The 26,916-nt window shown below is 44.4% G+C and overlaps 1 protein-coding gene across 1 annotated transcript in view; it reads left to right on the top strand.

The window, feature by feature from the left end:
* Positions 1 to 26,916, top strand: part of LOC135248622 (alpha-1,6-mannosylglycoprotein 6-beta-N-acetylglucosaminyltransferase B) — a 135,767-nt gene that overhangs the window by 102,643 nt on the left and 6,208 nt on the right. The window contains exons 10-15 of the mRNA XM_064323443.1: positions 14,398 to 14,531; positions 15,835 to 15,965; positions 17,235 to 17,240; positions 23,246 to 23,401; positions 24,014 to 24,160; positions 25,170 to 25,202. Coding sequence (XP_064179513.1) covers positions 14,398 to 14,531; positions 15,835 to 15,965; positions 17,235 to 17,240; positions 23,246 to 23,401; positions 24,014 to 24,160; positions 25,170 to 25,202 — 607 coding nt within the window. The remainder of the gene's footprint in view (positions 1 to 14,397; positions 14,532 to 15,834; positions 15,966 to 17,234; positions 17,241 to 23,245; positions 23,402 to 24,013; positions 24,161 to 25,169; positions 25,203 to 26,916) is intronic.

Below are 26,916 nucleotides of genomic sequence, written 5' to 3' on the forward strand. Positions count from 1 at the left end.
TACTGTTAAAATTAGGTCAAACAATTCAGACTCCTTGAACTATGAGGATTTAAAAAACAGCTGAAGGCGCTGGCGAATTAGGGCGTGTCCAAATCAATTTTCGGTCATTTTGTGGCACCAGGCTTATGCGCTAATACCCTCATGCTTTCATGCTCTCATGCATTCATAACAGCAGTAAACTAGCACTGTGCTGCACTATTTGAGTTTAAAGCTGGTCTGGGTTTAAAGCTTAGTTTTTTTAAAGAGCAAGCACATTATTGATCAACCAACTCGCACGGCATGGAATGTTTCTACGTCAAGCGCCCCCCCCGTTGTGGCACCCAAACCATCTTGATGCAAACGTGTTTACTGCAGACCGCGAAACTACTGCACTTGGCACGAGCAACAACTGCTACGTTTGGAAAGTAGGAATTGCATTTGCACCAAGGCAAGTAGTGCCCAAGAAGTTTGGTTTGCTGTAATCTTAAATTTTTAATGTGTGATGAAGAACACAATGTGGTAAAAGTTTATGGTGGTATTTTTTTGTAGCAAATATGTAAATATATACCTCCATATAAGGTCAAGGGGGGTGAATACTATCCATCCATTATCTATATCCGCTTATCCATCCATTATCTATATCCGCTTATCCATCCATTATCTGCTTATCCTGAGCCGCTATTCTATCGCAGGGCACATGCACCATTCACTCACACCTATGGGCTCCAATTAGCCTACCTGCATGTCTTTGGACTGCGGGAGGAAACCCACGCGGACACGGGGAGAACATGCAAACTCCGCACAGAATGGCCCCAAGCCGAGATTTGAACCCACAACCCTCTTGCTGTATGGCGCCAGTGCCACCCACTGGACCACAGTGCCACCACAGTGCTCTTGTACTACCTCCTCCTGGTGCCACTATATAGAGAACTATGCAGAAATAAACCTCAGAATTATGGACTGACTGGTCAGTCAAACAGGGTATGAAGTCAGAAGTAGCATAAGCAATAATGGCTTCTCAGATTCCTTATAAGACAATACATGGATTATCTTATTAATTTTCACTGATAGAAAAAAAAATTGAGCATCAACCAAAACCAGTCACACTTTAGAATGATTAAAAAAAACTGGAAATAAATCTCTGGCTCTATAAACTGCTGTTAGAAGCAGCATAAGATAACACTGGTAATTTCTTGTGTACAATAAAACACACAGTGTATTTGTGACCGCATTGGCAGATGTGTTTATTAATGAACGGTGCTAGAGGCAGTTGCTATTGAGCTGAGAAGTCAGAGGTCTCCTGCACGTTCGCTAACCGCTGCTCCCCTGTCAGCGTTCCCTCGCTGATGTTGTGTATTTTAAGACATGGCGAAAAAACCATCGCGAACTTGCTTTGAATTCGCAGTGCGTTCTTCAAACTGTGGGCAAAGCCATTCCGTTTCTCTGTAAATGACACAAACATGCAGCATATTTATAATATTTTTACATATTTATAACATTATGTAGCGTTTTCATTTTTGAAAACACTACATGATGTTATAAATATATAATAATCTGTGTCAATACAAAGCTAAATATACATTATGAACATGTACAGGCAGAAGACATAATTTAAATTACTTTCTCAAAGTAATAAACACACCTTCCAATAAAAACACCTTCCAGGACTCTCTGAATGTACCAGATTTTATGTTGATCAAAATTCTTCTCAGCTTTTATGTGAACATATGGCATTGTGTCATTTCCAAATTCTGCATTCTATTTTTAATGTGTTCTGTAGGCAATACAGGAGTTTAATTCTACTCATAATCTCAGTCATCTTGGACCATAAAATACAGAATTCTAAATAATAGCCGGAGTAGCAAGTCTAATACCAAGATTGATTTTCATTTTTGAAAACAAAAGAAGGGCATTATTTTTTACATTTTTAAATGAATGTTTTGGTTCCAATTCAAGGAGTTGTTTATTCTATCTTGGTATTGGACTGAATTATTGCTCCAGTTATTACTGAATATTCACATATTTAGATTTATTTATTTATTTTTATATTATATATTACAACCATGTACTGCACCCCCTGTAGTGTAATTGCTTTATTGTGTGAGCTGCAGCAAAAAAAAAAAAAACATTCAAACCTCACTTGGTTGGCAAGGTGACAGGTCGCTTAGCAACAGTGGCTTGACTTGACTTCGACCCATGAAATCTCTCCCAGTGTTGTGTAGTATGCATTGAACAAATGAGTTTTGGATGCTTGAAAGTTTTGCAAACTTTTTTTCAGTTAAGTGGTCGGTCTCATCATAGATCTGATCTAGGGGTGCAACATTTCGCAAATCTCGCGGTTCGGTCTGGTTCACAGATTTAGTGCTACGGTTTGGGTGGGTGTTTTTGGCAGAGAAAATAGTACCATTGCCTTTGGCAATATCATTTTCATTTATTTGTTTATTTCATTTATTATTCAAAAATGGGTATAAAAATGTGCTGAAATCATTATTGAAAACTTGAGAACACACAGGTTTTCACAGGTTTTTTTTTTCATAAGGAAAAGTGCCACTTTCTTATTTTCAAATAACAGGATGCAGCGATGGGGGGAAAAAGGCGGTGGATAAAACACCGTCTGTGATGCAGCAGGCATCGCTAATGAAAGCACATCAAGCACGATAGCCCATTTATGTCAACGTCTCCCTAGTGCGTCCATTACAAGCACAAGGAGAGAATCGGGAGCAGCTCCGCCTCCACACAGCATTTAAACACCCGCTCCACTCCCGTTCAAACAGGTGAGAGATTTTATGTTGATGGCCTTAAGCCTATAATGCGGGTGTAATGCACCGAAACAAGCAGACTTAAACGATGACAGAGGATCCTCTTACTATGCTCTTGCCACAACTTCACCTGTGTAAATAGTTCCGCTGGATATTTAAAAAAAAAGAAATTAAAAACAAAATAAAAAGAAGCTGCATTAAGTTAACTGCATAAGCGTGCGATCTTTGTGTTCCTTATTATCAATGTTGAATGACATAAAAAGAGGCTCAATCAAAAGTAACAATATTAAAACTCCCGTGGCCAGACTCTCTAAAGAGTTGTTGGGCCCCAATCCTTCTTCCTATACTTTCTTTTGCATTGAAGAAATTTAAAAACCTGCCACAGATGAGGTGGCATGGGTTATCTGAGAAAACAAAAGAAAGGCGTTCTGGATTCATAATCTTCAAAGCTTATTTCCAAAAGGCATGAACAAGAACTGACAATCAAAGAATTTCACTAAAATGTTACTTGTTCTGTCTTTGTTTGTCTTTTGATGCATGTCAAATTTTTTGATTTGTATAGCGCTTTTTACAGAGAACTGTAGCATAGACACTTTACAGAGTAGCAAGGCAGGAAGACAGAGCAAAACACCAGGCCTGAACCCCCAAATAGCAGGTACATAAGGTAAAAAATTCTCAGTGGGGAGAAAACCCTAAAAAACGGTGGCTGTATAGCTTTATTGCATGTATGCTTAGTGTGGATCCCTCACTTTCTTCCAGACAAAATAATCTGCTTTCCTGATCAGGTGCCTTTTAGTCAGCGTTAGCCAATCTCCCACCTTGCTATGTCTGAACTCGTCCCTTCTCCTCCTAGAAGGAGTCCTGTTGGATTTTTACTACATTACATCACATTACATTTACGTTTATTTGGAAGACGCTTTTATTCAAAGCGACGTACAGTAAGTGTATAAAGCGTATGAACTGTTAAACGGACGTTTACTGATTGGTAGTTTTTGAATTTTATCCATTTCAGTTTGAGTTTTTATCAATGGAATTCTTCACCCAAGTGTACAAGAAACCGTCTTTTATGCTTATCTCAAGGGGTTGAGTAGATTTAACGGTCTGCCTGAGGGGAGGAGATGGTATTCATTGTGTAAGACATGGTTGGGGTCTGATATAATTTCTGGGACTGTGTGAGGATGGTTTTCTCAGATATGCACTGGTGTGTTGGATGTTTCCATGACTGCCATGGTGTTCATGGCTCTCTGTGTCTGGTGGGCAGTCAGTGCCTTTAGCCGAACTGAGAGATTGCCGAACCAAACTGAAATGCTGTTCACCATGGATGTTTCACCTTGATAATAGAATTGATTTGGATGCTCCAGGTAGAGAGCTTCTGTTCGTACTGTAGGTCTAACAGAGGCTCCACTTTATCTAGAGGCTGAAGGTATTTGGGGTCAACCAAAAATGGGAAATGTTGTTTTTCCACACTGCTATAGTTGAAAGCACCCTGTGCGATGCCTATTTATGTGAGGTCACTTGGGCTATGTTCAGGTTGTGTATGACCTGTCTCGAATGGCCCCTGATATATTTTGAGGTCGAGCACCATTTCCTTGGTCTCATGTATGCGTGAAATTTGTTCTCCAGATGTGACTTTGAACTTCTGAAGCCAGCACAATGTAATTAACTCTGCAGCTGGCTGAAACTGTTATTGTGTGGCAGATCTAATTTGATGAGGGTTTTGAAGCCAGTGTATTACACAGTTAGATTTACTCCAGGCCCTAGCAAAAAAGATGCAGAGGATAGATTTCTCTGTTGTACTTAAAATGGTAGATGGAATTAATAAGGCAAACTTCATGAGCTATCTTACTATTATTCAAAATTGGATGGCACAGGTGAAAATGATTATTAAGTCAAGTTCATGCTGATGCATGAAGTTCTCTCAGAGAGTTTTAAAATGAGAGATATACCTGAGGTCCTATAACTGGAGCAATGAGAGATTCACTTTATATGAAAATTATGAGTGAAATTTGGCTGTATGCCCTGTTCTAGTCATTATTTGCTCAAGTCTCAACATTTGTCACTCAATTCATGCATGTACATTTTTAATCAACAAATCCCTGCAGATTCTGGATATTGATTCAGTGTTTTTGTTTTCGGTTTGATTAAATGATCATTCACTTGGTGGTCATGGTACATAGCTCAGTTTTAAACAAGCACTACATCACCTCATTATTTTTAGATGGGCCTTTGGCACACAAGATGTGGTTTAACTTTTTTAAAAACTTAAAAAAACTGTGGAAATGAAGAAAGGCCACAATATGCACTGCTTATCGAGGGAAAAATAGCCACTCATCATATTTGTGTGTTAGAGGTTAGAGGTCCATGTACTGCTAATTGAAATTTGGGGTGTTCTCTGTCAGAATTTTCACTGACACCGGTGATAGATTCACAACATTGTTATTATGAGCGAGCGTTTTTTTGTTGTTGTTGTTTGTTTGTCCGAGGCATTGTAAGAATATATTGAATTGACGTGACGTGGGTTATGTGTGAAGATTTCTATTTTTCATTAATTGGGGTGAATTGAAATTTCATTACCTCTATAGGATTAAAAAATCCCATTTTTTAAATCCCATGCACTGCAAGTTTCAGTTGGAGGAGTGGAATGTCAGCCAGAGAAATTAGGTTTTGCATTCGCAGTTCTCAGTTATTGAGATCGCTGTTGTTATTTTTTTGGCCATTCAATCTTCTCTGCAGTATAGCCTTGCAGCCAGTGCTATATATCACTGGTATAATGTCAATGAATTACAGTGGTGGTACTCCATCAAACGTCTTAGCTGATGCGCTCCTACTGCTTGAAGAAATTAAGGTGCTGCATTTACAAATTAAGGCCAGAAGCTACAACCGTACAGATTGTCAGCTAAAATGTTCAGCTCTTAGCGAAAAAGTGCTTGCCTTCTCTTTGTAAACTCTACTCCTGGTCCAGAGATATACAGGCTCATTTCACAGAGAAATTGCTTTTTTTTTTTTTTTTTAAATAAAGGTCTGTTCAGCTTTCTCCCGTATTTAAAAAGTGAAAATTATCCCTCAGAGTACGTACATCTATCAGCCATTAAGCCTTTCTAAGTCTTGTGTAAGTCTTTTCTGATATGCTGAGCCCTTGCATTCTGTCCCTGACTCAGCACGAACAGGCAGTGCTTTGGAAAAGAAAGACTTGTTTAGGATGATATGCGTTTGGTTCGCACTATAGATTTCACTGTCACTCTACCTTCACCCTCCACTGGTCTGCCATTGGTCTCCCGATAAAGCGTCTAACAGCAGGAAGAGCGGATATTATGGGCTGTAATTCAGCAACATGGTACTGACTGCATTCTGCCTCGATTGACATCATTTACATGATTTTAAAATCCTGCTGCTTGTGTGTTTTTGTTTTTTTCAGTGTTCAGCCCTTAAAAGTGATGATTGGACGAACTTTGTTTAAACTCCAACTGATTTATAGAATACTAAACATCACATTCGTTTATAATTCCTTTATTCCTTTTTCCTTCTACAGAATCAGTTTTGATGCCGCTCAGCTTGTACTGCACAATCCTCATTAAATGTTGCCTGTAACTACAAATGTCTCACTGTAAAACCAATGCAGTTTTAATAAATTAATTGAGTAGTCTCAACTTAAAAGTTAGTTCATTAAGAGTTAAAAAAAACTTAACTTAAAAGTGCAGTATGTAAGTCTGGAGAAACGTGTAAGAGAAAGCTAGTTTGGAAGCTGACTTTAGCCAGCTCACGCAAACACCTCAGCTACTTTCACATCTACAGCGATTGTAGTTCGAGACGCTCTTACCAGAGCACTTTACACTGACTTTCACAGATTCATGTTTCTCATGTATATTCAGTGTAAATTATAGTTTTGAAGGTTTTAAAACCTCTAACCAGGGCAGTGATGCTGCCTTACGGGATTCCGTCCCCTGCCTGGTCTAGGCAGGTGTGTACCTGGTGCACTGAGCCTGAGATGCACTTTACATTGCATGTATTCGAAGTCTTGGCTTTCATATCAGCACTGTTTACATGCAATTCATGTACATTATAGTGTTTCTGAAGTTTTAATACCTCTAACCAGGCAGTGATGCTGACCTCGGGATCCGACCTGCACTGGTTACAGTGTAGTCCTTACACTGAGCTGGATTCACTTGTTTGTCTCAGCTCATCCCACAGTGTTCACTGGGGCTCAAAAGGCAAGTCCAGCCTCTGTGGTATAACTGGGCCACAGCTTCATTTCACAGTAAAGCTGCTGTACCATTACATTACATTACAGGCATTTAGCAGACGCTCTCATCCGGAGCCACTTACACTGTATCCAGTTACACAGCTGGATACATACTGAAGCAATGCAGGTTAAGTACCTTTGCTCAAGGGTACAACGGCAGTGTCCTATCGGGGGAATCGAACCTGCGACCTTTAGGTTACAAGACCAACTTCTTAACCACTGTGCTGCACTGCCCCCACACATGTCTCCTTTCCCATGCACTGGAAAATCTCATTACATTACATTAGTAGACTTACATTTTATCCAATTATGCAGCTGGATATATACTGGAGTGGGGAATCGAACCTGCAACCTTTAGGTTACAAGACCAGCTTCTTAGCCATTTTACCACACTGCCGCCTATACCACACTGGCCCTGTACCATGGGCCGCAGCACGAGAACATTCTCTGTGTTGAAATCATTATCGGGGTGAGCTTCAGGAATGTCCCAGCGGGACGTCGTCAGTGGGGTGGTGTGTTGCTAGGCAGCCGTGGGTTATGGATGGGTCTGCATTCCGTGTTGGCTAGTTACTGTTACCGTCCAGACTGGCACAGGCGTACTTGCCTAAACGACTGGCTTGTTCTACTGTTAACGTTATTCTTCTCATATGCGCAACTCTCATTAACATCAGCTAAGAGGAATAAAATGGGGGAACTACGTATAATAAGGGCTATAATTCCTACCAAACCTGGGTCAAATACGTATTTGTTTTGGATTCAAATGCTTTTCTATGCTTTACTGGTCTTGTCTGGTGTATTGGAACCAATGAAATACTCTCAAAAAGTGCAAACCCTGTGCCTTCTGGTCATATTGGCAGGCTCAATTACACCAGGCAATATCAATAGACCACAGAAAAGTATTTGAATCCAAAACCAATACGTATTTGACTCAGGTCAAAACCCTGACCCTGATTCCTACATGGTTCACCCCATTATGGATGTAAATAAAAATGAAGCTGACGGTCTACGCTTTAACCTCATATTGAAGTCCAATGGGCTGGAGTACAGTGCCAAAGCAGCATTTGTCTCATTGTCCAAGCTAGGCTTAGTTTCAGAATAAACTGTGCATGCCTGTGGGAATACAGCAGTCAAAATCACTTTTCACTGTCAGTCATGAGTTGTGTACCTCACTGAACCTGTGTTTTGTAGTTGTCCAATGATGTCCATGATATGCACTTTTCTACGTCGCTTTGGATAAAAGCGTCTGCTAAATAAATGTAATATATTGTTATGAGTTATATAATGTGCCTGATTGACAACTCATACTGTAAATCATACTGTAATTGCATATATGTGTAAAAAAAACACAAGCGTAAATCAGATGGTAAGTTTGTAGTGGAGTTCAGTGTGTACCCTCTCCCTGTGATCTACAGATAGATGAAGAAAGGGTAGAAAAGCAATGCAGAATTCATATTAATTTAACAAGGGATTACAGTTCAAAATGGCACCCGGGGAAATGATTTGTTGTGCTTTTCACTGTGGGAAAAAAAAAATCACAAAGTTACAAACAAAAAAAAAAAACAGGTATGGGATTTACTATACAGCTGTAATTGCCAAAATGTGCAATTAACAACAGTGCCACCGTGGTGCTCTTTGTGTTTAATTGATGCCTTGCCTTCCTGGGATGAAAATGCAAATACTGGAAGGAAAGCATGTAAATGGGGTCCATTAAATATCCTGTCAGATTTTCTAAAGCCGGTGTCAGAGCCAATCTTTAATTTGCATGGGACTTTTAAGGCCTCTGGAGAGCATTAGTGTTTGCTCTCTTTCCGAACCATGCACCGTATTGTTCCACAAACTCATTGCTACAAAAAAAAAGCTTCTTCATTTGAAGGTCTAATGTTGCTGCCTTTTGGTTAACCCTTTGAATGAATCTTTTTGATAATATTAAATTATAGATTGTAGATGTACGAACCTGTAGCTACTTGATATCTGTAGCCGTAGATATGGGAAGCAGTCTACGGGTCCTTCACTTGGTTTTGTATCACTACTTCAGAAATATACCAGCTTTCTGCTGGTTTAGCATGTAGCATTTAGCCAAGGCGTGATGTGTATTTCTACCTCAATAATCCATGTTGTTTTGGTAAGTCTGGCCAAAGTCCAGCATTCAGTCCAGCTGTAAAAATATTTTTTGAGGTCATTCTTTCAACCTTTCTCATATCATGTATATTATTTGGTTTGTGTGCGTAATGTGGTGCAGTTATACATGTTCAATATATTAAAGTTAATCACATTGCTCATCATTGAAACATACATCGTTGGTGATCAGTCAACATGAAAGGATGTTATGAAATGTTTTGTGTTTTTAAGAAGGTACGCTGTAGAAATGTTGTAATCAGGCTAATATTTCTATTATTATATGATTCATAACTATTCATCTGGGCTTAAAATAACAATGTTTATTGAAATAATAACTGCACTGTATTTTAAAGGGTGATCCATTATTATGACGGTCTGGCAGGTATTAATCTTGCAATGATGGTATACCTTAGTAGCTGAAGGAGAACTGCGGAACTGACTGCTGTGCAGTGAAATGGGCCGGGCTAACAGGAGGAAAACCTGATGTAGCTGTAATTATGACCTCGGGCCACAACGAGTAATGGCAAATCAATACAATGATGTCAGGATTTTAAAAGCTTTGAAGTATCTGTGATACAAAGCCACCGTATGTGTAGGAATATAATTTCTTGGACATTATCAATGCCTAAAACAATAGGTGACTAAACGCACAGGGTATGAGGCCTGTCGCCAAGGTAATGCTCAGTTCTAGGGTTCTGACAGTAAAAAAGACGAAACAATTCCTTGCTGTGCAAGTAGTGTGGTTGCGGCTTGCGAGAGATGGAAGAGCCGGAGTGGATGAATCTTTTAAACGTGTATTGCGGCTGCAAACAGAAATTATGCGTACTCCTGTTCTCTGATTTGGTGAGTGGGTTTGTGTACTACAATTAATCATGGTTAATCACAGCACTTGCCTTTGTAGAAACAAATTTAAACCGGATGGGTATGAAGCAGAAATGTGTTTTCCCTCCCTTGGAAAATATTGTCGTAGTAAAAATGTTTTTTTGGTATGAATTTTGCATAATAATATGCTGTTTTTGCACAATATTACATTGAGCATAGGTGAGTAACTTTATTGCAGCAGCAGCCGACCAAAGCATAAATATTTAATTGAATCTGCAGTACTTATTTATATATTTAATATTTATTTGGACTCTTACGCGATTACAGCACCTAAGAGAATACCTAACTGAAATGAACCAAGTGAAGACCCCGCTGAGGAGTGTGTATACATCCTGTTACCTTCCAACGCGCATTTTTAATTTTGTAATCTGTCAGCCGGTTTCAGTATTGGAGCCCATTGATGAGTAACATTTCTTTCACTCGTTTGTATTCCAACATATAGCTGCCATGATGGGTTGCCAATTTTTAAACAAAGGGATGTCAAGATCGTAGTCTCTAAGGCACTCTACCGGTGCTTGCAGGTCCAGATCAGGAAAAAAGTTAAGAGACTCACTCCATATTTTTTGAAGAATAATTGCGCTTACTCCACTGAATACTGACCGCTGAACCTTTTGTATGAAACCCCTCAAGATACACCAAGCGGTGCGCCGAGATCGCCAACAGCAAGAAACCAAAACTCATCACGTCGAGGTCGACAGCTTTAAGAAACCCCCCCTTTGCAAATCAAACAGCGAAAGTAACTGCATGGCGTAATGGGGGGGCGTGTAGTCTTGTAAATAGACGGGTCTTTATGGCTCAAAGGAGTAGTTTAATACCTTGTCTTTCAAAGAAGAGATTCAGATTAAATCCTGACGAATTGTAGCCCATTTCAGAATGCGAAGCCACGGTAGTTTGCTAGCGTTGGTTGACAGTTTTGTTTTGTTTTTTTCCCCCCACTCCTATAAACAATATTGCCCCAAAGTTATGTGCGTGCGTCTTCTCTCTCAGCATGCTGCCTCATCACCTTGTGGTGTTATTTGGGCGCGGTGAACATTTTACTGCTGGATTATGTCGGAAATGTGCCTGGGTAATGCAATGAAGCTTCGAAAATATAAGTTTTTTGCGAAGTCACATTTTTCTGAATTTTGTTTCCCCGGCGGTTTATGAAATTTCATTACTCTGGTTTGAAGTGTTGCTACGTAAGGCGCACACACAAAAAAATTACCTGTCCACTTTTCCTATTGGGCTTTGTGCTAAAGACGGAAAAAAAAAAACATCAGCAAAACAAGATTTAGGAGTTGTCCTAGCAATGAACGGTAACGTATCACTGCTTCTCTTTTGCATGGCAAGCGCTGCATCAGACTTGTGTCTTACAGCCACTCTTGTCCAAGGTGACGTATGTCCCCATGGTTACATCAGACACGGCACCAGCCTTTCTGCCACCTCCGGCGCGATCGCGGACGGGTTTGGGGTTCGAGCGATTGTGAGGGGGAGGGGTAGGATGCAAGTGAACACATTTTGGGGGGGGGGGGGGGGGAGGCTCGGACACCGACCATCATGGATGCAACACGTGCCCCCCCCCCGCCCCCCTGTTGTTTGGCAACCACCACCCCCAACCTAGACATGCCTAGAGCCAGCCCTGAGTTTTACATCATGTGGTTGATTGCATAGTCACAGCGCACATCTGCAGTGAGATGAAACAAACTTCATGGACAGAATGCATCAGCAGATGGAAAACACCCAAAAAGGTACAAAATATTGAAGATTCTTGGAAGTGAAACCATGAACAAAGTGAAAAAAAAACAAGATCAATATGAATTGTACTGTTGCTATGCCGGTGGGAGACACACAAAGCACATCCACACCGTGTTGAGCCAGTGTAAGTCACAAATGGAAACGGTGACTGAACCACTTTCTGTTGTGAGCAGGCTTTAGGAGCAGTGACGGCCAGTGGACAAAACAGAAAAATATCAATAGTGGAATAATGTAACAGGACTGGCCCATTCAGGTACTCCTTTGGGCCCCTGCATACCTGCCCAAAATGAACCAGGATTGGTGGCTGTTGGAAGTAATACTCTATGCAGCACAGCATTGCACACGTTTATGGTTTCTTATAGTGAATGCAAAAAAAAAAAAACATTAACAAAATGTACAGTATACTTTAAAATATGTAATTAAACGTACAGTCCACCTTTCCTGATAAAACACTGAGGTGAGCTGTTTCCCTGCACCTCCAAAATCAAATCTAAAACCCAACACCAGCAGTATTTAAAAAGATCAGTTTTAGTTCCAAAGTAGTGAAAGGGAAGGATTTGGCTATACTGCCAAAAAACAACTTTTTTTTTTTTTTCAATCCAGCTTTCTCCAACTCCTCTCAGGCTTGCCTCTCCTGGGCAGCTTTGGGGCGGGATTAATGATGACCCTGTGCCTTTGAAGGTGTGATTGGCCAGAACCAGAGTCCTGAACAGGGAACAGGCTGCCATTGGTCGCCAGTACCCCCCCCCCCCCCCCCCAGTTTGGCGGGAAAGTGTAGGTCCGCAAAGAAAAGAAAGGCAGGAGAAGAAAAAAAAAGCACATCTAATATGAAGAATATACTGGTACGTCTCCCTGTTTGCAAGTTCCTGGAGAATTATGCTAATGTGAGGTTTACAATATATCTTGTGAACACTGTGCTTATATATCCATGCAATTTCACAGTGTTCGTAAAACCTTAAAAAAAAAAACAAACTCCACAGGATGTGGTTTTTTCGTAATGCTGTGCGCAACGCTGTGCGGCAAACAGCGTGAAGTTGACACAGCGGTAATGCGGGGCCTTCGGTTCGTTGGCCTGCGTCTACATCTCCGTTCTAGGGGCGTATCGAGCCATCTGGAAGCGTCAGTGAGCGGGTGTTGTCAGAGGGAGATTTTTCTCTTGTCTTTGCTGTTTTGCGGGTTTTGGGGCTGAAGGGTGTTATCCGAGCCATCGAAAAGACTGTCGTTGACCCGCGGTCGCTCTTTCTGCATACCAAATTGAATATTTGACAGGAGGAACAGAACAATATGAGCACGAAAGAAAGGAAAACTCATCCGCTGAAGATTTTACTCTCTCCCTGTGATCATTCAGTCGTGGAGAAAGATGGAATTTTTTTTGTCAGGGTGATTATCTTTAGGCACAATGTTCAAATAGCAGTTGAAGTAACTGGAAGAAGCTTTTCCTGAAAACGACTTCTGAGACCTCATTTACTGGCTGATTGTATGCACAAAACCCTAGCATGTGCTTGCTAAAAAAAAAAGTGATTTTTCTAGTTGTGCAAAGGCACATTCATTCTCACATGTCCTGGCAATATGCATGGACATTTACTAGTTGTAGGCAACCAGTAAGTGTCACAACAAAATAGTAATTTTAGCTTATGTAGAAGTATGCAAGTAGGAACATTTTTGCCTTTGGATGGTAGGTTGTGTTGCTATTATCAGATAATGTTCATCATCCAGAACGGTGCATTCCAAACATAACTCACTTTAATGTCACAACATTACAGTCCTGTCTCATAATTCAAACTTACACCACTGCAATAATAACCCTCATCTTGGCACAGCGAATCAACATTACAGCGCATAGTAAAAGTGTAATTATTCATATACAACATTTGACATGCATGCCAAAACAGGTTGGTATCACAATAATGTTGCTCATCTGCAGAAAACCTCTGCAGAATCTACAAGGCATATTTCACGTTGTTGGAAGTCTTCTCCAATGCTCCCAAAGGCTTTTTTGGTTTGTTTGCAAGTAGAACTCCACAAATTCTAATGAAAATGTGTGTTTCTATCCACCTGATATGCATCTACCAATACTAAAAAGGATGCAGTTTCTTCAACAGGTACTCACGTAGACACATTGGTTGGGCAATTGTTGTTCAATCATTGGTGATTCTGCACCAATGATTGTAGAACTAAAATTAAAACAAACACATATTTTTAAATTATATTTTTTGTAAGTACCGATAAATGAGGACCCTTTTACTTTCTGTAGTTCCCAAAGCTGGGGATTTAAGTGAAGTGAACCAGCTTCTATGTTCTAAAATTCTTATTTTTATATTCTGTGTTTGTCTGCATTTGTCTAATGTACCTAGTTAGGCTAATACGATCACGTTAGTTTTTATTTGGCAGGATTGCTTTTGTCTGATTCTGAATAGGCAAATGTGATTTCAGTGCTAGTTTGTACTTGGCAGGATTGATTGTTTGTTTGCTGAACAGGTTACTCTACAGGGTTGGAGTCCTGATCTATGTGGTCACTTCTGGCACTACGATCTTTACTTAACTCTAGTGTGTTTCTTCTGCACCTTTGCACCTTGAACTGATACACTTGTTGTACGTCGCTCTGGATAAGAGCGTCTGCTAAATGCCTGTAATGCAATGTAATGTCTGTTTTTTGTTTTTTTGTAATCGTCGTCATCACCTCAGGTGTCACATCCGAGTCATCGACACGTTTGGCACGGAGCCGGCCTATAACCACGAGGAGTACGCCACGCTGCACGGCTACAGGACCAACTGGGGCTACTGGAACCTCAACTCGCGGCAGTACATGACGATGTTTCGTGAGTACGCGCTCCTGATTGGGCGAGCTCCGCTCTGACACGTCGATCACGCTTTGGTCATTTATTTAATGTGTGGGGGGATGGGGGGTGGGGGGGTGGTGGTCAGGGAGCTCCTCGTGGGGGGTGGGCGCGTGGAGTGGGGGGGGGGGGTCAGGGGCTTTGGTGGGGGGTGGGCGGGGAGCTTCGGGGGGGTGGGGGGGTGGGGTGGGGGGGGGTCAGGGAGCTCCTCGTCTCACCTGACAGGCCCTTTTCATTTTCCTGGTCCATCGCATTGCCGACAAAAAAAAACAAAAAAATAAAAATAAAGAACAGCCCGTAATGGACCTCTTCACTGAGCCATGAAAGGGTGGGCCGCCATCTGCCTAGCAGCGGAAAAGTGCGTGTCCTCAACCGGGCGGCGACGTGCCCGACGAAGCCGAAACAGCGAGCTGAGCCCCGCAGCGCCCCCCCGTCCCATAAGACGAGAGAGCCCCCGAGATACACGCTGTCAGGGATTATCTAGCCCCCCCCCACACACCCCCACTCCCGTTTCTGAAAAGCAGACCGGCAGGATGATAAATGGCCCTGCTTCTGCTGGCGAAGGCGGAGGTCTGAACTTGGTCAGAGGGGGAGAGAGAGAGAGAGAGGGGGGGAGAGATAGACGGAGAGCGACAGAGAGAGAGAGAGAGGGGGGGGAGATGGGGGGAGAGATAGAGGGGGAGAGAGATGGAGAGAGAGAGGGAGAGAGATAGAGACAGGAGAGAGAGAGGGCGAGAGACAGAGAGAGAGACAGAGAGCGAGAGAGAGACAGAGAGAGCAAGAGAGCGCGAGAGAGACAAGGAGAGAGAGCAAGAGAGAGAAAGCAAGACAGAGAGAGAGAGAGAGAGAGAGAAACAGAGAGGGGGAGAGAGAGCGAGCGAGCGAGACCCTCAGAACAGAGGCCTGTCTGCGGTCTCGGGCGGGGCACAGATGGCGAGGGGAGTCAGCGCTGGCTTCAGACCCCCATCACTGAAGTGGCCCCGGGGTTGGGGGGGCGGGGGGGGGCAGAGACAAGTGTCTGCGCGTGTGTACTACTGATGCGCCAGCTGTTGAGGCATTTTTCCTCATTTCTCACCTCACAGGTTTTCATCTTTTCACCGCGCGTCCCGTCTAACAGACGGATCGCCTCGTTATTACACACAATTCCGTTTTTATTATAAAATCCGAAAATGCATCCGCAGCGAAGGCGCTGCTAATGAAAACGTTGGACGAGGGTGTAAAAAAAAAAAAAACAATCGTAAAAAAAAAAGCCTGTTTTACTTTTGATTGCTGTGCCTTCATGAAGCTCACACACCAGACAACTCGTTCATGGGCTTTGTTTCGGAGGAGCTGAACGAGACCGAGAAGCTGAGCATCCAGAGGAACAAGGTGGACAACATGGCCGTGGTGTACGGCAAGGAGGCCGGCATGTGGAAGGTGAGACCGAGTCGGTGCTCGCAAACCGCCATCCCGCGTGTGTGTGTGCCGCGCGGCGTGTCGCCGTCCGCCGTGGATTTCAGGAAGGCGAAACGCACGACCCTGCAAAGACATAGCATTACATACATTAACAGACACAGTACACTCTTACAGTACACTACATTACATTACTACATTACATACATACTTACACTACATTACATTACACTACATTACACTACATTACATTACATTACACTACATTACACTACATTACATTACATTACACTACATTACATTACACTACATTACAGTACATTACATTACATTACATTACACTACATTACATTACGGGCATTTAGCAGACGCTCTTATCCAGAGCGACGTACAACAAGTGCATCAGTTCAAGGTGCAGAGGTGCAAAAGAAACACACTAGAGTGAAGTTGTTCCTTGTCGAACCTGCGCTTCGTAGTTGTTCCAACGACCTTTGGTGTGCACTTTTGTACGTCGCTTCGGATAAAAGCGTCTGCCAAACAAATGAAATGTAAATGTAGCGTAATTTAAATAAGGGTTGTAGTCAGTCGTGGCGTGAGCGGCGATTTCTGTCCGCTTCCAGCTGTCCGTGCTCAAACTCTGATCGACGGAAACAGAAATGCGGAGGGGCTGCTGGGGGGAGCGTAGCCGCGACTGAAATCATGAGTCGCTGAATATCGGCGGAGGTGTAATTGCAGTGGCAGGTGTCATCGTGCCGAAATGGGCCATTTCCCACTTACAGACGAAATTACGCTTAAACGAAGCGTCTTCCGCTTCGCGACCGGAGTGCCGTTTGTTTCTGCAAACGAATACACCGGGAAAGAATGACATTCGTAATGTTTTTATTTGGTACAAAATGTATCCTTCAAGTCCCGGAGAGCCGCTTTCACGTTGCATCTTTGATGAGCGGAGCTGATTCCGCTAACGCTTTCTAGCGCTGCCTTTGTTGCTCTGAATTCCCCATCTCTCTGAACAGTTGAGGGGCATATACTCACTCCTAAATTTAAAACAATGTGCCGGATGCTGTGAGAAATTGCCACTGGTTTTCTCATCCCTGGAAACAGACTATTTCACAGGCATGGAATTGTCTTTCGCTTTCAAAGTTGCGTCTGCGGGCTCTGCCGTTTGCACGGAAGTTGATTTGCGAGCGACGAGGGAGAAAATAACAGTTTTTGTTCTTACCGTTCCCTCTTCTCCTTTTTTTTCCTTTTTCTCTTTCGTTCCTGTGGCCCTCTGTGCTGTTGGATCAACTCCAGCTCCAGGTAAATTATTAAGTCTTTCAATTAAGTTTTTGAAAATTTCATTGTGAGGATTTTTCACAGACCTACAGTTGTGTGTCACGATCTGGCTCAAGGGCCATGACAAAAAGGGAGACTCACACTGACACATTTAAAAAGAAAATTCCCATTTATTTAAAATAACCTAATTATACCCAAACACAAGACAAACATGGGGTGTGAAAGTCAGCATTATCAGTAGTGCAGGTGAGTGGATGTATGAAAGGTATGCTGAAGCAATGTTGTATGGTGTAAAACCAAAAACCACAGCCAACACCAAAACAGAAACCAAACAGTGTGGAGAGAGAGCGCTCTCCCTCAAACTGGAGACAGGCATCTTATAATCTCTCTGGAGCGCCCTGAACACAGGTGCTCCCAATTGCACCAACGACCCTCTGCTCTGCCCTGCAGGCACCTGTGAGCAATACCACAACGAGCAGCACGGGCAGCAGAGCAGGGGGTCGTCACACATGAGCTGTGCTTGGAGCCACCATGACCAAGCCAGAGCTGCCGGGAAGCAGTTTGTGGGCTGTGCCTTCTCTTTTAATATGTAGGTGCATGGCCTATTTGATAGAGGCCACGCACCTAAAGAAGAGAAAGAGAAAGAAAGAAAGAGCAACTTGAATATGTAGACAAAAGTATTGGGAACACTGTACGCATGACCTAGTTGGTCTAATGTTGGGTATTGATGGCTGTGTCATCATAGGAGGTCAACTTTCACATTGGGGGCTGTTCTGTAATCAATAGCCAGTGCTGGTTTAGTGATACCACTCTACATTTCCCCATTTCATGATGTCAGAAGCTAACACTGACATTCTGATAATCCAGATTCATTAAACTCAAGCTGTAGTTTTTTTTTTGCATTCATAGCCAGTTGTGGCTAACTTACGGCAGGGTCACATTAGCATTTTTTTTTTTTTTTTTTACGCACATTACCATATTTTAGCCTGTCATTACATTATGTTAGCCAGAACATTTTTTTTTTTGGTAAAAATTAATCATAAGTGATTTGTTGAAGACGTGACCACGAAAGGCCAACTGATTTTTGTTGGGGTATTATTGGTAATTAGCAACATTTCAACATTGTTGTTGGTCCTTTGGGTTTCTGATAAGAAAATCTAATGCTGATCTTCATACAAATTGAACAGGGCTAACACTATGGCCAACTGGATACTGTTTGCTAGATAACTGGAGGTACAGCTTTCGGTTTGATAGTTTATCATTTGAAGCGTTAATTTGACAGGCACAGTGCGCGATAATGAACATTTATCCAGATTGCCAGATAGAGTGAGTTTACATCTGTAGTCCATGAAACGGCGAAACTGGTAAAATTATGTTAAATATAACAGCAGTAGACCAACAGTTGTTAGAGAAGAGCTTTTCCACTAAAAGCTCCTACAAAGCGCAAATGAACACTTTCAGTTTAAACTTTTTTTTTTTTTTTACTGCAGATTTTACAGCATTTTGAATTCAGCTGGCTCTCTCTCTCTCTCCGTAGCTTTCCGTAATTTGAATTTCAGATCGATAGACATGTTTCTTGGTGTAATTTCATGCTTCTGAAAAGCACCACGTAGTGGCAAGTTAGCTTTTATGAGGCGCTCGGATTGATCTCCTGATTGCCAACCTCAGACCCTGTAATTGGGGCCCCTCTCTTCCTGACCCTGATTTGTGCATTCGCCATGAGGACGCGCGCGCATCATCACAACACCGCCTCAGCAGTTTAACACCTATCAGGAGAAACCAGACAATTTGGCACCTGTGTCTGGCAGAAGCCGGAACCCCTGTGAATTCCGTGCGGGAACAGATTTACCGGCTTCACTCACTCTGCAGGTAATTTGCAGGGAAAACTCTCTCTCTCTCGCTCTCTCTCTCTCGCTCTCTCTCTCTCTCTCTCCTCCCCACCTCTCACTCTCTCTCTCTCTCTCTCTCTCCCCTCTCCCACCCTCTCGCTCTCTCTCTCTCGCTCTCTCTCTCCTCCCCACCTCTCACTCTCGCTCTTCCTCTCCCACCTCTCTCTCTCTCTCTCTCTCTCCCTCTCTCCCTGTTCCGCCCCCTCTCTCTCTCTCCCCCACCCCCTCTCTCTCTGTTCTCTCTCTCTCCCTCCCCCCCCTCTCTCTGTCTCTCCCCCCCCCTCTCTCCCTCCCCCCCCTCCTCTCTCTCTCTCTGGGTGTTTATTGTCTTCCCAAGGAGAGGCGGAAGGGCTCGACGGGGGACGGTTTAACGGAACGATCCTCAGTATTAGGTTGAAGAGTGACTCACAGCTGCCGGGGAGGTGTCTGTGGTGTCCTGCCTGCCTGAGTGGCAGCCGGCTGCCGAAATGTGCCTCGCGGGTACACAGAGCAGGGAGCAAGAGCCTGCCTTCCTCCATCCCAATGAGCTGCCTAAAAGACCTTTTTATCCACACTTATCCATCGCTAATGCAGAGGCGCGTTTTGATGCCTGCTGTCATGGTTTTTTTTTTTTTTTTACCTGCCACAAAGGTGTTTTGATATGCCAAAGCCTATGAATCACAAGATGCAATGCAATCCTGACATGCCGATGCCAGCGAAACTTACCCTCAAACGCTGAGGGGGGAGAAGGCCGTAGACCGCGTGACTGACAGGGCTCGGATTTTAGAACGCGTGCCCCATTCAAGATGATTTCTCTGCACAAACTGGTCTTCGGTTGTGCCCCCAAAAATATGGCCGTGAATTTCTGAGCGGGTTTTGCCTGCTGTCATAATAATACGCCGAAACTATTAAAATCGATTGGTGGAAACGAGGAGAGGTCGACTTATTCAGCATGTTAATCTATCCCCGCGTTTTGAGGGCCGAGCTGTTGCCGTGCCCAAGCTGGAGCCCTAGCGCTTGGCCCCCGCATCTCCCGGGCAGCATTTCTTTCGCTTTAATTCCCTCTGTCTTTTGCACTTAGCGCAGGAGATAATCTCCTAATTGGCTCGGAAAATCCTCTCAGCGGAAGCTATCGATCCCACCGCCTCCAATTACAGCCACAGGCCACACAACGGAGTGAGAATAAGCTGCTTAGCGGCACGTAGGGAGTCAATACGGAGACCTTCACACGCAGACTTTATTTATTTATTTATTTATTTTATTTTATTTTCCCTGGGACTGGATCTTCAGTCATTGGACCTCTTTGAGTAAAATCCCAGCGTACACAATTTAGTGTATTTCTAAGTAAAGGTTACTCAGATGTGCAAAATGCTGTTTGTCTCTGACTGCTGTTAAAACAAGACCAGGTCAAAACCTAGTATATGGCTGGACCTAACGCACGTGATCCGGCCGACCAATGGTGTCACTTCATAACTCGGCTGACCAATGGTGTAACTTCATCAGTCAGTCAGTCACTCACAGACATTCGCGTTTGTAGGGCTGGCCCCGCTGTTGCGGTCCAGCCAAAAAAAATGAAAACATAACCTTGAACTCTCTAAAAAAACGTTTTTAAAAATCTGTTGTGCCCTGTACATGCTCCATCGCTGGTGAAGATACCGGATGGTGTGATATGGGGTTACTGGGGGCAGTTTAGTTATGTGATTACAAAGGAATACTGGTTGATCAGGTCTTAGATTTGTAATTCACTCATGTCATGAGTCCTGTCTGATTCAGGCCTATTAAGTGCAAGAAATAACTATGAGGCTGGATGTCTGCTTTGCTTCTGTTATGGTAGCTGGACTTGGTAATTGGTAAATGGACTGCATTTATGTAGCAGCTTTTATCCAAAGCGCTTTACAATTGATGCCTCGCATTCACCAGAGCAATTAGGGGTCGGGTGTTTTTGCTCAGGGACACTTCGACATGCTCAGGGCAGGGGGATTGAACCGGCAACCCTCCGACTGCCAGACACCTGCTCTTACCTCCTGAGCTGTGTCGCCCCTATTTGCTTGTGGACTTACTTGTGGGGTTTCCAGATTTAGAATTGGTCCAAAACCGGACAACGTGCACAGCTGGAGGCTTAATCGCTCCGTTAATAATTTTATTGTCCAATCAGGACCTCAAATCAGGCCTGTACAAATAATGGACTTTCTGGTCGCAAACCCAGCATCTGGCAACCGTGGTTACTTGTGAACCACCTTAATCAAATATGGGAAGGAAAGGCATTTGCAGCCTCCACACTGAGCAGATTCTTTTGTTATCACTCTCTCTCTCTCTCTCGCTCTCTGTCTTTCTTTCTCTGTCTCTCTCTCTTTCTCCGTCTCTCTGCTTTATATTCGCACTTTATCGTGTAATTTCTCGGCAGAGAGAAAAAAAAATTGAATCCGTCATCTTGCTTGTTACCTTACTTTCACTGCCAGGAAATACTGCACAGATGTTTCAAAAAATACATTTTAATTGGATATATTAAAATGCGGGGGGGGGGGAGCTGATGCCAGGGAGAAGTTTGAAACACGGCTCTTTCCTGCACAAGCTGGGCATCCTCTGCTCCTGACTCCAGAGATCCTGTGTGCCTGGCTCCTCAGCTCTTTCTCACCACAAGGTTGCCTGACATCCATACATCCATTATCTATACCTGCTTATCCATCCATCTATCCATTATTTATACCCGCTTATCCTGAGCAGGGTTTATCCATTATCTATACCCGCTTATCCTGAGCAGGGTTTATCCATTATCTATACCTGCTTATCTGACAGGGTCCATCTATCATCCACTTATCCTGAGCAGGTCATCATTATCACCCGCTTGTCCAGAGTAGGGTCCATCCATTATCTATACCTGCTATACCCTGAGCAGGGTCCATCCATTATCTATACCCGCTTGTCCAGAGTAGGGTCCATCCATTATCTATACCTGCTATATCCTGAGCAGAGTCCATCCATTATCTATACCCACTTATCCTGAGCAGGGTCCATCCGTTATCTATACCCACTTATCCTGAGCAGGGTCCATCCATTATCTATACCCGCTTATCCTGAGCGGGGTCCATCCATTATCTATACCCGCTTATCCTGAGCAGGGTCCATCCATTATCTATACCCGCTTATCCTGAGCAGGGTCCATCCATTATCTATACCTGCTTGTCCAGAGTAGGGTCGCAGGGGGTGCTGGAGCCTATCCCAGCATGCATTGGGTGAGAGGCAGGAATACACCCTGGACAGGCCACCAATCTATCACAGGGCACACACACCATTCACTCACACACTCATACCTATGGGAAATTGAGCAATCTCCGATTAGCCTACCTGCATGTCTTTGGACTGTGGGAGGAAACCGCAGTACCCGAAGGAAACCCACGCGTACACAAGGAGAACATGCAAACTCCACACAGAAATCGAGATTCGAACCCACAACTTTCTTACTGTGAGGTGACAGTGCTACCCACTGCACCACCGTGCCTCTCTGCCTGACATTCAGGAGCGGGTAAAACAAGCATGATGCTCATCTTCAGCCTCAGGTCCAGCTCGTACTGCCGTGGTAACTGTGAGGCAGAGGACTGCCCTGTTAAATGCATAGAAGTCTGGGCGTTCCTCACTTGTTTGAGCAAGAAGATGACGTTCTGTTTGTTTCCGCAGCACCTGCACTGTCTTCAATCAATCAATCAATCAATTTATTTTCTTTATATAGCGTATAATTTTATATAGCGTATTTCACAGCAATTGTCACACTACACTTCAGGGACAAACCCTGGCCTGAACCCCCACAGGAGCAAGCCTAAAGCAAGCAAGTGGCAAGGAAGCAAACTCCCAGTGGCAGATGGGTGGAAGAAACCTCGGGAGTAACCAGGCTCGAGGAGGGGGAAGCCCCATCCTTCCTCTGGTCGGCTCAGGGTGTAGGTAGATGACCAACATTAGATGACCAACGTTTAACCTGCAGGGTCCAAATTAAACTATGCGGTTGTTCCCTGCACTTGGACGTATCTTCTCGGGTTCGTCATACTGTCCTGGTTATGGTTATAACTTGTTGACGTCGCTTGATAGAGCGTCTGCCAAGTGCCTGTAATGTAATGTAATGTAACACGGTCAGTCAGTCGGTGCTCACGGTCCGCTCATCTCTTTCAGGGCAAGGAGCGCTTCTTGCAGATCCTGCACCGGTACATGGAGATCCACGGCACGGTGTACTACGAGACGCAGCGCCCCCCGGAGGTGCCCGCCTTCGTCAAGAACCACGGCCTGTTGCCGCAGCAGGAACTCCAGCAGCTCCTGCGCAAGGCCAAGGTACCGGCCGGTCCGAATGGCGCCGCCTCCTCTGCCTGCCTCTGTCCTCCCAACGTGGCGACACACCCATTATTATTAAAAAAAATAAAAATAAAAATTCAATTCAGTTCAATTTATTGTCATTATAAAATTCCACTATAACAAAAAGTCTTGTTCGCCAGTCTCTCTGGTGCAGACACTGAGACAGTTAAAAAAAAAGAAACACACTTTCAAGACAGTTTTAGACATAAAAACACAAAAACCAAACAAAATAAGTAAATAAAAATAAGAATGCTAAAGAGTTAAAAAAATTAAAAGTTATGTATAAAGAGTGCAAGTCGTCTGTTAGCATAAGTCATGGGTAGTATTACATAGTCATCGTGGAAAGTATTGCACAGCGCCATTAAAAATTCACATTATTGCACAACCCGTGTCCATAGTCAGGTTTAGTGAACAGTGTGCGGTTTGGGTGGGTTTTTTTCTCTCTCAATTCAATTCAATTCAATTCAATTCGCTTTATTGGCATGACAAATTTGTATTGCTAAAGCTTGTAAGATACAAGCTTAAGGTACTTGCTTCCTCTCTCTCTCTCTCTCTCTCTCTCCCTCTCTCTCTCTCTCAATCTCCGTTCAGCTCTTCATCGGATTTGGCTTCCCCTACGAGGGCCCGGCACCTCTGGAGGCCATAGCCAATGGGTGTGTCTTCCTGCAGCCTAAGTTCCGCCCTCCCCACAGCTCGCTCAATCACGAGTTCTTCAGGGGGAAGCCAACTTCCAGAGAGGTGGGTTCACAATAATGGAATGTCTCTCACTAGTGTAATTGATGGCCTGACCATGTCTATTTGAATGCTAACATTTTTTAAAAAATAAGAAACGTTGCACATTGCATCTGAAATGCGAAGTCACTGTATAATTTGATTGTATTCAAAATATTAATTGGCACATAAAGAAGATTGAGTGGTGTGATCACGAATGTTCAGAAATGTTCTCAGCCAATTTGGAATAATTGCTTCTGCAATGATGCCATTTTGAATTTGCCAGCACTTTATTGTTGGTAAACAAAGGCTGGTAAACCTCCATTATGGAACAGATTTGCTTTGCAAACACAAAAATATTTCAGAATGCTAGTTTTTGAATTCACATTTTCAGTTCTCAGGTGTGTGTGTGTGTGTTGAGTTACAGTATTCTAAGGATAAAAGCGCTGTCGGTTCGCAGGTGTGTGTGTGTGTTGAGTTACAGTATTCTGAGGATAAAAGTGCTGTCTGTTTGCAGGTGTGTGTGTGTGTGTGTGGGTGTGTGTGTGTGTGTGTTGAGTTACAGTACTTTGAGGATAAAAGCGCTGTCGGTTCGCAGGTGTGTGTGTGTGTGTGTGTGTGTGTGTGTGTGTGTGTGTGTGTTGAGATACAGTACTCTGAGGATAAGCTCTGTGTTTGCAGGTGTGTGTGTGTGTGTGTTGAGATACAGTACTCTGAGGATGAAAGCTCTGTCTGTTTGCAGGTGTGTGTGTGTGTGTGTGTGTGTGTGTGTGTGTGTGTGTGTTGAGATACAGTACTCTGAGGATGAAAGCTCTGTCTGTTTGCAGGTGTGTGTGTGTGTGTGTGTGTGTGTGTGTGTGTGTGTGTGTGTGTGTGTGTGTGTGTGTGTGTGTGTGTGTGTGTGTTTTAGATACAGTACTCTGAGTATAAAGCGCTGTCTGTTTGCAGTGTTGTGTGGTGTTGGAGGTGTCGTCGTGGAGCACACTACCTGAGGATCGACTCGCCGTGCGGGTCATGTGGACGTGTGCTCCCAGAGTGCGCGTCCGTGCGAGAGATCATGCGGACCCAGGTGTGTCCCACAGCGCGCCGTCACTCGCCCGAGGGCCGAATGCAGGAGAGAAAAATAAAACACGCGTCTATCGCCCCCCTCGAGCCATCCTGCACCCGCAGAGGGCGGCAGTGTAGCACAGTGGGTAAGGAGCTGGGCTTGTAACTGAAAGGTCACCGGTTCGATTCCCGGGTAGGACACTGCCGTTGTACCCTTGAGCAAAGGTACTTAACCTGCATTGCTTCAGTACATATCCAGCTGTATAAATGGACACAATGTAAAATGCTATGTAAAAAGTTGTGTAAGTCGCTCTGGATAAGAGCGTCTACTAAATGCCTGTAATGTAATGCAATGACTGTAAATCGGCCACGCGTCACTGATGATGGAGGACGCCGGGGGAGAGCGCGGGGTTGTCCCGCCTGCTGGACCCTCGCGTCCCGCACACACACCCGCGCGCGGTAGGGAGGGAGGGAGGGAGGGAAACGGCGGTGACGCGGAGGCCCTGTTAGCAGGCCGGAGCCGAAATGGCATCCCGCACCAGGTGACCCCCCCCCCCGATTGCTCCGCGTGACCCTCGCCGTCCCGTTGCGAGGGGGGTCGGAAGATGTTAATTAAGCGTTCGATCTGCCGCCGCCCCCCCCCCCCCCCCCACCAGGCGTCCGTGATCCAGCGACGGGACGTCCCGAAGCTGCGGTTTGCTGCTACCTGCCGGGTGAAGTAAATAGACATTGATTTGAGTGTCTCTGTGAGGCCGAGACAAGAAGAAAAAAAAGAAAGAAAATAAACGCGTTAGCTGTCGGTAGAATTGAAACATTGCGCTTGGAGGTGTCGGTCGGTGTCCTGGTGGCCTGCACGTGCGTTGCGGAATGAGGAGGAAGAGGGAATTAAATGGTAGATGGTAAATGGACTGCATTTATGTAGCGCTTTTATCCAAAGCGCTTTACAATTGATGCCTCTCATTCGCCAGAGCAGTTAGAGGTCAGGGGTTAGGTGTCTTGCTCAAGGACACTTGGACACGCCCAGGGCGAGGTTTGAACCGGCAACCCTCCGACTGCCAGACAATCGGTCTTACCTCCTGAGCTACGTCGCCCCCAGAATTAGCCGCGGCAGATTTCGCCTAACGGGAGGTGACAGCGCGGACGGTGGCGGCCCTGAAAGGAAGCACAGAGCCAATGAAACGGAGGGATAAACAGCATAAGAGGTGGAGCAGGGGAAATAAACGCTCCCCCCCCCACCGCAACCCACCGACCGGCTTGCATTTTGATTACCCAGCATTCATGCTGTTTGTCTGTTTAGTGTAGTGTGGGGGGCGGGGGGGTGGACATACTGTATGCTCTCAAAGGTGAATAAAGGGTGTTGGCTGTTGCACAGCTACAGACCATTCGTGCCCTTGCCCCGCAGCCTTTGGACGCGACGGGGGCGATGTGTAGCTGTGTCGCAGGGCCCGTTTGTTCTGTGAGGTGTGAACCGTCGAGCATTTGGCCAGAGGCACTGTGTCTCGCTGAGGTGGGCGTTTCACGGACTGCAGAGGAGAAGCGTACATCCTGGGCATCGCCGCCTCGCTCGCCGCCGTCCTGTCAGCTGTCACGCTGGAGATAGCTGAGATAGCTGATGCAGGCCCCCCACAACCCCCGGCCCACTTCCTGCGCACCGCCTCCATGCAGGAAGCTGCTGCTCGCTCCGCGGAGCAGACGCGCGTTCAGCCGAGCGGGTCGAACCCAATCTCCACTGCCCC

This window comes from Anguilla rostrata, chromosome 2 (genome assembly GCF_018555375.3).
Source record: "Anguilla rostrata isolate EN2019 chromosome 2, ASM1855537v3, whole genome shotgun sequence".
Taxonomy (NCBI): Eukaryota; Metazoa; Chordata; class Actinopteri; order Anguilliformes; family Anguillidae; genus Anguilla; species Anguilla rostrata.